Source organism: Lacerta agilis, chromosome 17, assembly GCF_009819535.1.
Source record: "Lacerta agilis isolate rLacAgi1 chromosome 17, rLacAgi1.pri, whole genome shotgun sequence".
NCBI lineage: Eukaryota > Metazoa > Chordata > Lepidosauria > Squamata > Lacertidae > Lacerta > Lacerta agilis.
The window spans coordinates 40,016,430-40,029,209 of NC_046328.1; the positions used below are offsets into that span (position 1 = coordinate 40,016,430).

The 12,780-nt window shown below is 54.5% G+C and overlaps 1 protein-coding gene across 3 annotated transcripts in view; it reads right to left on the minus strand.

Annotated features, from left to right (window-relative positions):
• Positions 1-2,598: 2,598 nt before the first annotated feature.
• NTRK1 (neurotrophic receptor tyrosine kinase 1) overlaps positions 2,599-12,780 on the minus strand; it is a 32,033-nt gene continuing 21,851 nt past the window's right edge. For all 3 annotated transcript variants that reach the window (XM_033174966.1, XM_033174965.1, XM_033174967.1), the window contains 6 exons: positions 11,900-12,046; positions 11,342-11,472; positions 10,896-11,068; positions 7,078-7,318; positions 5,437-5,595; positions 2,599-4,332 (listed from right to left, as the gene is read on the minus strand). In XM_033174966.1, the coding sequence (XP_033030857.1) occupies positions 4,147-4,332; positions 5,437-5,595; positions 7,078-7,318; positions 10,896-11,068; positions 11,342-11,472; positions 11,900-12,046 (1,037 nt within the window). In that variant the 3' untranslated portion in view covers positions 2,599-4,146. The remainder of the gene's footprint in view (positions 4,333-5,436; positions 5,596-7,077; positions 7,319-10,895; positions 11,069-11,341; positions 11,473-11,899; positions 12,047-12,780) is intronic.

Below are 12,780 nucleotides of genomic sequence, written 5' to 3' on the forward strand. Positions count from 1 at the left end.
GCTATAAGCATGCCGTTGTGCTAATTGATAAACTAACAGGCCGGATTGAATGCTTTTCCTTGCCTCCTGGACTGCGACTTTGTGCCTCGACCCTCGGACTGAGACTTGTACCGCGTGCTTCCCGGCCCCCAGTTCCTCGGACCCTCTGCTCTATCCACTTGCCTCTGGTCCTGACATTCTTTGCTGCCAGCCCGGACCGTGACAAGGAGTAAATAACAGAGGCCAACCAGAGAATATTTAGAAGCAAAGCAGCTAGTAAGCTTGATCTTTATTAAAACTATTGCAACAGGATGTTTGCCCCACACACCGGTGAGCAGGGAAAAGACCTTGAACAGAGGAGCGCCTGGCCTTATATAGAAATTTGAAAATGCCCATACTACTGTTCAAGACCATCCCCAGAAACATGATACAAACGTCACAGAAGGGGTGTAACCCAAGACTACCCCCCCCCATATATCTGGTTACATTGCAGAAAAAGGCGGTCTCCAACAGATTTAAACAGAAATCTGAGGAGTTTGTTTTTCCCCTACCTGCCAGGCTACCTGATAATGCCTTATCTGATTGCCTTTTGTGAGCAGCCTGGCCATTTCTTTGAGATGGTAATTATTTTAATTCCTGAGACAATGGGAAGGTTCTCCCAACCCTTCCGTCCTTGCAGAGAAACAGTTTGTCAGTTTAGGAGTGAAAAATGGTTTCTGGGCTGTTTCTCGTGTGCTGCCTCACACATGTGTATATGTGTCTGCTTGGTACATTAATAACAAATATATATATAAACTTAATATTCTTACAACACCTCCAACATTTCTGATGAAAATAGGGGTGTCCTAAGGAAAAGCTCTGGTCCATGGGGTCACAAAGTGTCGGGCATGACGGAACGACTGAAAAACAACAAGGAAAAGCAGGACATTCTGGGATCAAATCAGAAACCGGGACGGCTTCTGTAAATCCAGGATTGTCCCTGTAAAATAGGAACACTTGGAGGGTCTGTCACAGGGTTGTTTAGAGAGTAAGTGAGGAGGAGGGGATCCATGTGTGCCACCTTGAGCTATTTGGAGAAAAAGATGGAATATAAATGCAATGAAATAAACAAATAGATAAATAGGTCCTTCCTCTAGCTCTTTCTTTCTCTCTCCTTCCTCCCCTCCCCAGCTCCTCTTCAGTTCAACTATTGGATCACACTATTTGGAGACCCAGCTGGTCTTTGGATGGGCAGAGGCTTAGTTTAAACGTGCAGCATCATGCCAGGCCAGGGGCTGGAGTCTCCTGCTGTTGGATTTGAGCAGGATGGCAGAGTCTGGTAGAGCCAGAGCAGGGAGTGGGAGTTGTCTAGGCATTGGCCTCTGGGTCCCTGGCCCCTTTGGATCCAGATCTGAATCACAGAATCCTAGAACTTTAGAGTTGGAAGGGAACCCGAGTGCCATCTAGTCCAGCCCCCTGCAATGCAGGAATCAGTATGTGCAAATGAAGTCAGTCACAGGCTGGAACCCCACCTCAAATCTTAATGTGAGCTGCCCCCACTAAGGAGGAAAAGGCCTTTCCTTTCTCTGCTTGTCTATGGCCCCTTCCTTCCCATTGCAAATGACGCTTGAGGTGGGCAGGGTGGAGGTGCGCCAGGATCACACCACAGGGGGAAATCATGAGAGAAGATCTCCATCCACCCGGATTTCCAATTTCTGAATAATATGATGTTTCTTGCAAGATGCAGGTGAGACCCAGAGACTCCATGTCTGCAATTTCCCACCCATCCACCCCTTTGGGGTGTGGTATTTCTTTGGCCTTTCTGTTCATGCTCTGCACCCCCTTCAGGACCAGTAAGCCAGGGGGTGGGGGTGTTTGCAGGCCCCCTCCTGAGCTCTCTCCAGGTGCAACAGGAGAACTGGTTTTCACATAGATCTCTCTCTCAGCAGCGCTTTGATCCATCCTGGAGGGTGAACAAGAGAAGGGGGCTCTCTATAGTGGGGTGGGGGGACGCTTTGCTTGGCCCAGGAAGCCACTCCCTCTTCAGCCTGCTTGCAGTCATGGGAGCCAGCACCCTTCTGGATCATCCCAGTGCCTTTTGGGTGCCCCATTTACTTTAGATCTTATTATGACTGACATAGTGGTTGTTTAATTTTGTCGTGTGCATTTTGATAAGTTTTTATTTATTGCTTATGACTACTTTTGATATTTTTTCGTAACCTTTTTCCCTCTTGCCACCCGGATAACATAAGTCCTCATCCCAAGCTACTATCTTTATAGAAGATGATGGTTTTAGGTTAACCAAAAAGTTATGTAGTGCAAGATATATATTTGTAAGGATGCAAATCTTCTCATGTTGCAAGCTGCCTTGAGCATGGATTGGACCAGGGAAAGGTGGCATGCAAATGTGGAAGAAGATGGTGGAGACTGCGACTGAAGGGCAAGGAGGAAGGCAGACACAGACACAGACACAGACACAGACACACACACACACAGCCAAGTGGGCAGCCCCCTCTTAACACCCACATAATGTGCATTGTGCAGACCCCGGCAGCCTGGAGATGTGCAGGCCAGCGGCCGAGGAAGCATAGCGAGTAACTCAGAAGAAAGAACGGCAAGTGACACATCTGGCCTGAGGGATTTGAGTCAGTCAGACAGGAGACTTTATTTCATTATTCAGCACGTATATTCTTAGCATCTGCTTCAGAATGTGACAGGCAGCCTTCCAAGAGGGAGAGGCTCCCCTGCTCACAGATGAAGGGCCACAGCCTGTGGTGCACTTGCACAAGCCGGGCTGGGTGGGGAGGGGTCCAGTCGAGGGGAAAGGCCACTAGCACCCTGGGGGGGGGGGCTCAGCACATGGATGCTGCCCAGTGAAACCATGAAGCGGGCTGGGTCCCAAAGTGCCAACTTCCCATGGTCAATCACCTGGTGCCAGGTGGGCATGGCTCTCCCAGAAGAGACCCATGGGCCAAATCAAAAACCCTGGCAGGACTAAGGTCAGTGGCAAAGGGGTGGCAGAGAGACCCCTCTGGTATGAATCCAGACTGAAATCTGGTTAGCTGGAGGAGGGGTTAGGGCAAGACCCACCCCATTGACTCAAGGAAGTGATTGTCTTGCATTGTGTCTCCGGGGAGTGAAATGGCAGGCTGGGCTTCAGGGTTGCTCCCCAGAGTCATTCACGTCCTGGATGGATGAGGCCCTGCTCGGCTCTCCGTTTTCCATCTCCTCTGCCTGCCTCTCTTTAGCGGCTCACCTGCAGGGAGAGCACCTTCCACCTGCAGAGAAGCAGCCCCCCAACTGAGGAAGGAGGCCTGGGACCTCCAAGAGCCCCGCTTGAGAAGAGTCTGCTCCCTGCTTCTAGCTTTAGCCCTAGATGGTTCAGAATTCAGTATCAAGCAAGAGACCAGCAGGCAGGACCTGGCCTTCCTTCAGCCCATGTCTCACCCTGGCTTGGTCTCTAACCCCCTAATTGGGAAGCCACTCCTCTGCCCCCACATCTCAAGAAACACACCCCACTTCATGAAGCCTTTTAAATCCCATGGGACCCCACTTTCCCCCCTCCCCCCACCCCTGCAGAAGCTATTGTTATAATGAAAATCTAACACTTAGGACAATAAATAAGCTATTTCTTAGCAGCAGCGGCAACAGTTTCTTTCCCGCATCCCAACCCCAACATGTTGTGGAATACATACAGCCCCTCCCTTGTCATCCTGGTGTGAGTCGAGGGAGGGAAGCAGTTGGGAGGTCCAGTCCCAGGAGACGCCCGGACCGGAGCCACCCTCCTTCTCCCACCACGGAGGGGGAGCTGGCGCCTCCCACGTGCCCATCCTTCAAATTAGGCATCTTGTTATCTGTCCAGTACTAGAGCAAAAGCCTGAAAGGGGCATCAGCCTCCAGAGGAAAACGCAGCTCCACCTCTTGGCTTCTGCGGGCATTTTAGGAACCCCCAAAGGAAGAGGCCCTTTTAGTGGAGAACCTGCTGCCTTGCCTTTCGCTCCTCTACCGGGGGGTGGGGGGGGAGACACGGGGAGATCTTTCACCAGCAGCATCCGGCAGCCGGCCATGGCAGCGGAGTCTCCAGGGTTCATGGCGTGCAACTCTTGGTGGCGCTAGGGAGGTGCAGAGAAGCTGGCCCCCGCCTGCCCGCCTCTCCCTCCTTCACGCTCCTCCCGCCCCAACCCAGCCTTAGCTGAGGACATCCAGGTAGACAGGGAGCGCCTTGACCAGGGTCTGCAGCTGGCTGTGGATGTCCTTCATGCTCTGCCGCTGCTGAGGCTCTCTCTGCCAGCAGCTCTGCATGATGTCGTAGACCTCCGAGGGGCACGTCCGTGGTCTCTCCAGCTCACGCCCCTGGGTGATGCATTCAATAGCCTGGGGGAGAGATGGAGGGTGAAACTCAAGCACTTGCCTCTGATGAGACACGACTGCCTGCTCTGCTCTGGCCGCTCTGCCTCAGTTTCTTCCTGTCCAAAATGAAAGGAACTTTTTGGCTTGCTCAGTGGGCAAGTTAGGACGCCCCACTGGAGGCCTTTGGAACTTAAACTGGGTGCCCAAGTGAGAAGGCCTTGGACTGTTGGGGTGGGCTGTTAGCTCTCCTAAAAGGCTTCCAGGCTTTACCAATATGCTTGAAATCCTCTGGACCTGAATTAATCTGTGGGTCTTCCTGGCTTGATCTGTGTGCTGTGTTTTGGCTTCCTCAGATTTCATAGGTGGCTCACGAGGCTGGTAGGGAGGAGACACAGATCCCTCCCTCCTGTGGGAGGGGGTGCAGCCGAAATCACAAATGCATGATTGCTAGACAGTCACAAATGGGGCAATGGCACCACGGAGTTTCAGAACCTGTATAGAGGGAACTCTGATGTCATACCTGCAAAGCTGGTGGCGGGAAAAAGACCATGGTTTCCTATACTGTACAGTACACTTTTTCCTAACTGCATTTTGCTCTCCTCCAGACACCAATCTTCCTTTCTAACTGGTCTATGGATTCAAGGATTATTGTGTGCCTAATTTTCATCACTGTATCTGTTGAATCCTGGCATTTGATGTGACTAAACTTTGTATTTTTCTTGTTTGCTAAACCATCTGGGAGTGATTTCTTTGTTAAAAGGGAAACATAAAACAGAGAGAAGATAACCCAAGTCTGCCAAAAGCACACTTGGATATCATAATTGTTCTAGAAGGTTATGCAACCCTGTCCTAATAGCTTCTAGAGATAAGCTACATACAGATGGTGATTTTTAACTCTGCTGAAATAGATATTTGCATTTGCACACAAGTGAGGGAGGATAATTACTAAATAAAATATCCTCTCCTACTCATCTAAATCCATCCAACTCCTCTGTCCTAGAAAAGCATCTTTGAAAAGATGAAGCTAGCTCTCTCTCTCTCTCTCTCTACACACACACACACACACACACACACACACACACACACCCCTCTCTGCTTGCATGACTCTTCCTCTGCCCCACTCTTTACCTCCGTGTTGGAGAGCTGGTACCAGGGCTGCTTCCCATAGGTGAAAATCTCCCAGAGGACCACTCCGAAGCTCCAGATGTCACTCTCTGTTGTGAATTTCCGGTACAGGATGCTCTCTGGGGGCATCCACCGGATGGGCAACATTGTCCGGCCCCCAACCTGTGCAGGAAGCAAAATGGGCAGAGGGTCAGCAGGAGGGAGAAAATGAAAGGGGAATGATGAGGACGAAGAGGAGGAACTGGGGCTGTGAGGAAGGCACAAGTGAGCCCCACCCCATCCAATCTGTTGTATCTTAGCAGAAGTCTGGAGCAGAAAGCAGGCAGGCCATCATCCGCCAGGTGCAGTTTGTGAGCAATGCCAGCTGTCAGCTCTCTTGCAGGGCCAGGCCAAGCCATTGGGCTACCTGAGGCAAAGGACAAGATGGCCACCACCTCCCCTATTCTGCATCCAGAAACCGGCTGGAGTCAGTCAGGTGAGCCTGAGCTCCAGGAACGGTGGCAGCAGCGCAGCATCTTCTGCGGTGCCTGAGGCAGCCACCTAGCTTATGGGAGATGGGGCAGGGCAGGCTGTGAGGCACATGTAGCCCCCTTCCGCAGAAGGCAATGGCTGGGCTTAAGAGGAGCAGCAGCCAAGGAGGGGCTGCCAGAGCCAGCTGCTTGAGGTAGGTAGTTGTCTCAATTTGCTGAACTGTTGGGCTGGCTACTTCCAGGCGGACAGCTCTTTCTGTTGCTCAAGTGCAGCCCTGGATAGCCAAAGAAGAGAGATCCCCTCCGAGGTCCACCATGGACCTTGCCTGCTGGAAGAGCCTCCCCACTTCCTTGCAAATGGATGGTGGAGAACCCTCCCTCCCTTGCAGCCAGGAGTTCGTATTGGGCCCGGCCTTTGCAGAGAGGTCCTGTCTCAAACACTCAGTCCTGACTTCAGAGAGTTCCTGTAAGTGCACTTAAGGGGAAGCCTTTGCTACTCGCTTCTCCAGGCACTGGGAAGCCAGGAACTTTCCAGTCTGCTTCCTGCTCAGACTTTCCCCACAACTGCTCTTCTCCCCCCACTCCACCCCGCTTTTAATTAACCGTTTAATGGCAGCTCCCCTCCCTCCCTGCCAGGCCTCCCATCTTTCCACCGGCTAAGTGCTCCAAGTTTTTTTTCCCCCACTGTAGGCCCCATTAAAAATGAATAGGGGTCCAGGGCAGAAGCTAAAAGGGAAAAATATAATTGGAAGTGGCCCCTTTAGGCTCCTGGCCTGCCAGGGAGGTGAATCCCTTCAGAGCCCTTGAGGGAAAAATGGTCAGGAGCCCCTGGGGACTTGAGCCGCAGAAGGGGACTGACTTGAGCTGTGTGTGTTTTCTGCTGGCGAGCTCTGGCCTTCACTATCTTCACCATGTCCAGCACCAGAGTGGATGAGCCATGACCCCACTGAGGCTGCTGCTGGGGAGACCTCAGGCAGAGAAACAGCCTCTCTGCAGGGGCCTCCTAAGAGAAGAGAGGGTGGGAGGGAGGGATTTGCAGAGTGGAAGCCAGAGGATGCAAGTCAGAGGAGGAGGATCTGGAATGGAAAGGCCCCTGCCTGGCAGAGGAGACTCTGGCAAAGGCTGCAGAGGGAGGGTGCCTGGCCCTCAGAGACCCTTTCCCTTCTGCACTTACCCGGTAGTAGTCGGTGCTGTAGATGTCCCTGGACATGCCAAAGTCCCCGATCTTCACCACCAGGTTGTGGCCCACCAGGCAGTTCCGTGTTGCCAGGTCCCGATGGACAAAGTGCAGGGAGGCCAAGTAGACCATTCCGGAGGCGATCTGAGTGGCCACCTGCAGCATCTGGCCAAGGTTCAGCTGGCCAAAGGACTGTCCGTTCCCGTTGTCCAGGATCTTGGCATCGGGTCCGTGGGACCTGCAGGGAAGGAGGGTCAAACACCAAAGCAGTGGATCACACCCACACCCAGGGGCGTCGCTGGGGAGGGGCGGTAGGGGCGGTACGCCCCCAGTGACAGGGTGAGCAGCGGCGGGTGGGGGTGACAAGCGGCGGCCCCCCCGCCACTCCCACACGCCGCTGCTCCCTCCGTCACCCCGGGAGCAGCAGCGGACGAAAGGGAAAAGGGGGGGAAGCAAACTGGCGCTTTTCTCCCCTTTCGGACGCTTCTTTCAATGCTGGCTGGGCTGCAGAGCCGCAGCCCAGCCAGTGCCGAAAGAAGCATCCGAAAATGAAAAGGGGGGGGGGGAAGCAAACGGGCGCTTTTCTCCCCTTTCGGTCGCTTCTTTCGGTGCCGGCTGGGCTGCAAAGGCGCAGCCCAGCCCGTGCCGAAAGAAGCGTCAAAAAGGGAAAGGGGGGGAGCAAACGGGCGCTTCCCCCCCTTTCGGACGCTTAAACGCGCCTGTTTGCTTCTCCCCCCCCCTTTCGGCCGCCCCTTTCGGCGCCAAAAGGGAGAGAAAAGGAAGCAAAGCTGGCGCGTTCAAGCGCCCGCTTTGCTTTCCTTTTTCCCCCCTGCGGGGGCATCCCCAGGGGCGTGGCATCGCGCTGTGCACGTGCGTCATGACATCATGACGCATGCACATGCCGCAATGCCCCGCCCCCAGGGGTGCCTCTTGGCTTGCCGCCCCTGGCAGTCAAGGGGCTAGAACCGCCCCTGCCACACCCACACTGGGTAGAACCTTAGTGGCTGCTTGGACATGGGACGTACACAGAGTTCATTCCTCAATGTGGATTTGGTTGTACAGCACTAAATGTGGTCCTCAGTTGAGTTTCCTGGCTTGTGGGCTACATGTCTGAAGTGCCCAAAGGCTGTCAAGTGAAGTTGCCAGCATTTCCGTTCAGTGCCCTTACTCTCCAGCATGTGGCTGCACCCGCTGCCTGTGCAAAGGGGCCTTTGGTGACCCTGGGGAGAATGGGAGGCAGGCAAGAGGGTGGCAAATGGGCCCCCCTGTGCACTAGGAGGGTCACGCTTGCCCTGGAGAGGAGGAGAGAGGCCTGTTCGGTAGACCAGACCAAAAGGGGCCCCTCTCCCAGCTCATTGTTCCCCAGCCACTAGCCATCCAGGAGCCCCCCTGGGAAGCCCACCAGGGGCAGGGCATGAAGGTTGAGGGCAGGGCTCCCCTGAAGAGGGCTGATCCCCATGCCCCAAGGTAGCCTTGCCCTTTCCTCACTTGACGCAAAGCATGGCTGACAAAAGCAGGTGAGGTGGCTGCGGCAAGGAGCCCAGGTCTCCAGTAAAGCGCAGCCATTAATGCCAAGTCTTATAACAATAACCACCCCATCCGTGCGTCTCTGAGGCTGTCTTGGGGATGCTAATCAGGGCCGTTGGCAGCTCCTGTCTATTGGCAATACCTGGGGGGCCAATCGAAAGAGACTCTGCTTATTCCAGCTGATGGCCAATCCCCCTCAATTTGAGCCTCTCAGACAGCTAATCTAATCAATATTGCAAGGGAAGATTGCATTAGCTGGGGGAGGGGGGCGTTTAAGCTGCTGCTGCTGCAGTAATGGAGTGGGGGAGGGGGAGCGGGAGGGGAGGGGAGGGGAGGCAGCATTGGGGAGGTGGGGGCGGCTGAGAAGAGGATCACGCTGGGACATTTCAGTGCAACAACAACAGCAAAAGGAAGAGGGAAGGAAAGTCTCTTTTGCAGGGGCGTCTGGGAGGAGGTGGAAGAGGCACCTCTGCCCGGTCCAGATGCACAACCCAGGAGGTGCCAGTCTCTGTGCAAGGCGCACCTGGAGCAAAGGTGGCAAAGCTGGACTGCACATCCAGCATCCTTGGGGCAGCTGCTGCAAAGCTCAGGCAACTGTCGACATCGCAAAGCTTCTGGCTCACCAACTGGAGGGTGGGTGGGGGTGTCTGTGGGTTATCTACGCTCTTGGCTTATCCATGGACACTTGGCCCTGGACTGTGAGGGAGTGTGCACACTTGTGCAAGAGAGAGACACTGGGTTGTTGCTGCCGGGGGTGGCCCAAGACATTTTGGCACCTGAGGCAAACCACCAAATGGCATCTCCCTCCATGCCTGGGAAGATGGCGTGCGGGAATATCTACATCAGGAACAATGGGGCAATAAAGATCCACATTGGGATCTGGTGCCCCTGTGGATCCTGCTGCCCTCGGCTCATGGGTGGGCCAGCCCTGGTTGCCTCCAGAGTCCTTCGCTGAGCAGACACATTGAAATCAGTGGCCGTGGATAACTTCAGCCTGTTGATTTCTGGGCCTGCAGTGAGCAGGACCTGGCTGGATGCGATCCTGCGTGCTCACATCTAATGCCCATGCCTGGGGTGTATTGCAGCCTAGGCGCCTGGGCAGCTTCTCTCCCTCCCTCAGCCTAAGGCTCCTTTTGTGCTGAACAAAGAGAGAGGGGCAGAAAGAGCTGGCATGTCCAGGACACTCTGGCCTGCGTGGGCTGAAGAAGGACTGCTATGGGATGCTGAAAAATGGCCAGGTCTCAAATACGGCACCAAGATATCACCCTATTACACTTGTGCTTTGCCATTTGCACTGCATTCCAGCCTATTTCTGGGCCCAGCTCAAAATGTTGGTGCTAGTCTAAGTGGGTCAGTCTCTTCTTCCATAGACCTGCCTGGTCCATAAGACCATCTGCAGAGACACCCCCCCAAGAGGGGAGGCAGGGGGCTACTGTAGGGAGCGCCTACTCAGTGGTGGTACCAGTTATCGACTGCCCCTGCCCCACCATGAGGGGCCCACATTGTGGTCTTTCTTATGCCGGATGAAAAGTTTTCTAATTTCCCAGCCTTCCTGGTTTTAAAGACACATCCTAGTGGCTTTTAGACATCAGGAGCTAGTGGCTTCATTTCAGTGTTGTTTTAGCCAGTGTTTGAGTTTGGGCTCATGTTGTGTGATGGCCTGGGAGTCAGACTCTGATGCTGAACCTGAGGGATCCCAGCCTGCACAGGATTCCCCGCCTCCAGAACCAGCTGAGCAAAGAGAGCTAAGTGCTTTCAGGAGGAGTGCTCGCCTCCAGGCCCGGAGCAGAGGCGAGTCTCCGGAGGATCGGGGCCGCCCTAAGCATAGGGCCAGATAAAAGCCAGCCAGACCCAGCCCAAGTTGCGTGAGCATGCTCAACCTGCAACCTCGTGCCTGCACCTGCCTTGGACCTTGACCTGCTCCCTGCCTCGCTCCCCGCCGGACTGACCTCCTTTGGACCCCAGGACTGGACTTGGACCTCGCTTCACGAACAAACCCCTGGGGCTAGCACATGTTGCCTTCTTACATTTTATGGGTTTGTTTTGTTCCTAAATTGTACATTGCCAAAAAGAAAGAAAGAAGTATTGCTGATGGGCATTGGAAACTTGTGCTGTAAACAAAATGGCTGGGGAAACCCAGTCAGATGGGTGGGGTACAAGTAATATGTTGTTGCTGTTGTTGTTACAAAATGAAACAAGAACACAGAAGCCGCCACCATGTCCAGCAGGGTCTGGCCCCCTCCCTCCGACCTTGCCAGCCCAATGCTTCCTCCCTGCAGTCAGCCAACCTGAGGAAGCGGTTGAGGTCTCCGTGCTTCATGTACTCGAAGACCATGACGAGGGGCTCCCCTTCGGTGCAGACCCCGTAGAACTTGACGATGTGCTCATGCTGCAGCACTGTCAGCAGCTCTGCTTCACGCTGGAAGTCCAGGCGGGCATTCTCCGTGGCTTCCTTCAGGGTCTGGGGAAGGAGTTCATTACTGGAGCTGCAGCAAGAGGAGGCTCTGCCGCAAGGGCAGGAAGGGCACAGCTCCGGAGGGAGTGGGGGACTCAACCATCTCACTCTTGAGGCAGAGATGCACAGGCCGGAACCATTTAGCTGGTGGGAACCCCAGCTGGAAGTTCATGGGAACTGGACAAACACTTTGGAAAGCCTGCCCTGAATTTAGGGAGATCTGCCCCCCTCTCCTGCCTTGCCTCTCCGAGGAGGTGGCCAGGGGTCCATTCGGCTCACCTTGACTGCCACCAGCATCTTCTCCTGAACAGGGCTGAGGTTGTAGCACTCAGCCAGGAAGACTTTGCCAAAGGCTCCCTCTCCCAGCTCCCACTTCAGGATGATGTCCCTGCGCTTGATGTGGTGGACACCTGTGTGGAGGAGAAAGGGAGCTCTGAGTCCAAAGTGGGAGGCCTAGAGAAACTCTCATGGGGTATGCAGAGCTCCTGAGGATCCCACCTTGGCTAACCTGCCCCATGGCCTGGCTCTCGGATACTGGCACAGGAGAGGATCACAGAGCAGACAGGGCTGCCTGCCATCTAAAGGGTCACGTGGGGGGCATGAGGATGCCCTGCTATTTGTTCCACTGGCTAAATCCCTTTGCAGTGGGACTTTGGGGGTGCATCCGCAGCTCCCACTGGGCTTACATTGCAGCCCTTCCCCTATCCTAGACATGCTCCATTGCCACACTGGCCCACTCCTTTCCAGCAAAATCTGTCTGTGCATTGAAATACCCACATGAAAGGCCCCGCCCCCACAGAAGAATTGCTCCATCCATGGGGCAATCCAGGCACTCACAGGCATTGCAGAAGTACTGGGGGTTCTCGATGAAGTTGGTCTTGAGGGCATCCAGCTTGCTCTCTGCAGAGGAAGGGGGGCTGCTGCCCCAGTTCATGAACTGCAGGGATATGGCCAGGTCATCCTCTTGCGCCAACACAGCTGACCCTGTGAGATGGAAGCCATGAGACTCTGACACAGGCACCTTTCGCCCCAGGGCAGGCCAGATGGAGGGGGGTGTTCAAAACCCCAGCTCTCTGCCTGGAAAAGCAATGAGCGTGACTCTGAATGCCTACCTGGGGAGGAAGGTCTCCTATGCTGAAAAATGCTATGCACACACAGAGTTTTATCCCACCATCCCAAGTGCCACAAAAGAAGCAAAATAAATTATGCCCATAAATTCCCTTTTGGAGTATGGGGGGGTGTCCTGTGTTGCACAATAAGTTTTAGGGTAACAACTGAGGTCAGGCAGGAAGGTCATCTTCCCTGTGGAATCAGTGCTAGGGTAGAGCTCACCTTGCCCAGCAAATCCCCCTGCGGGAACCAGGGGAGAAGCTCCCTGCACACCCTGCCTCTTGGGCTGCTTGGCAGGTGGGCCTCCTGGATGCTTTTAGCCCGATGGTCATCAGCTTCTGCAGGCCCACAAAATGCTCAAGGCAAGGCGGCAAAGAGAGCAGGAGCCCCTCCTGCTCCTGCTCCCCCCTCCCTTCGCTGCTCTGAGTGGGAGGCATTGGCAAGGGAGCAGTAACCGGAGCGTTTAAGCCTCCAGTAATTACCGTGAGAGGGTCCATAACCACCAAGCCTCCCCCCCATGCATCTTCATCAACGTCAGGGCAAGGATGCCTGGCTGCAGGAGCCTGGCAGGGGTGGGGGGGAGGTGGGGAGAGAAAGTGACTCCAGAT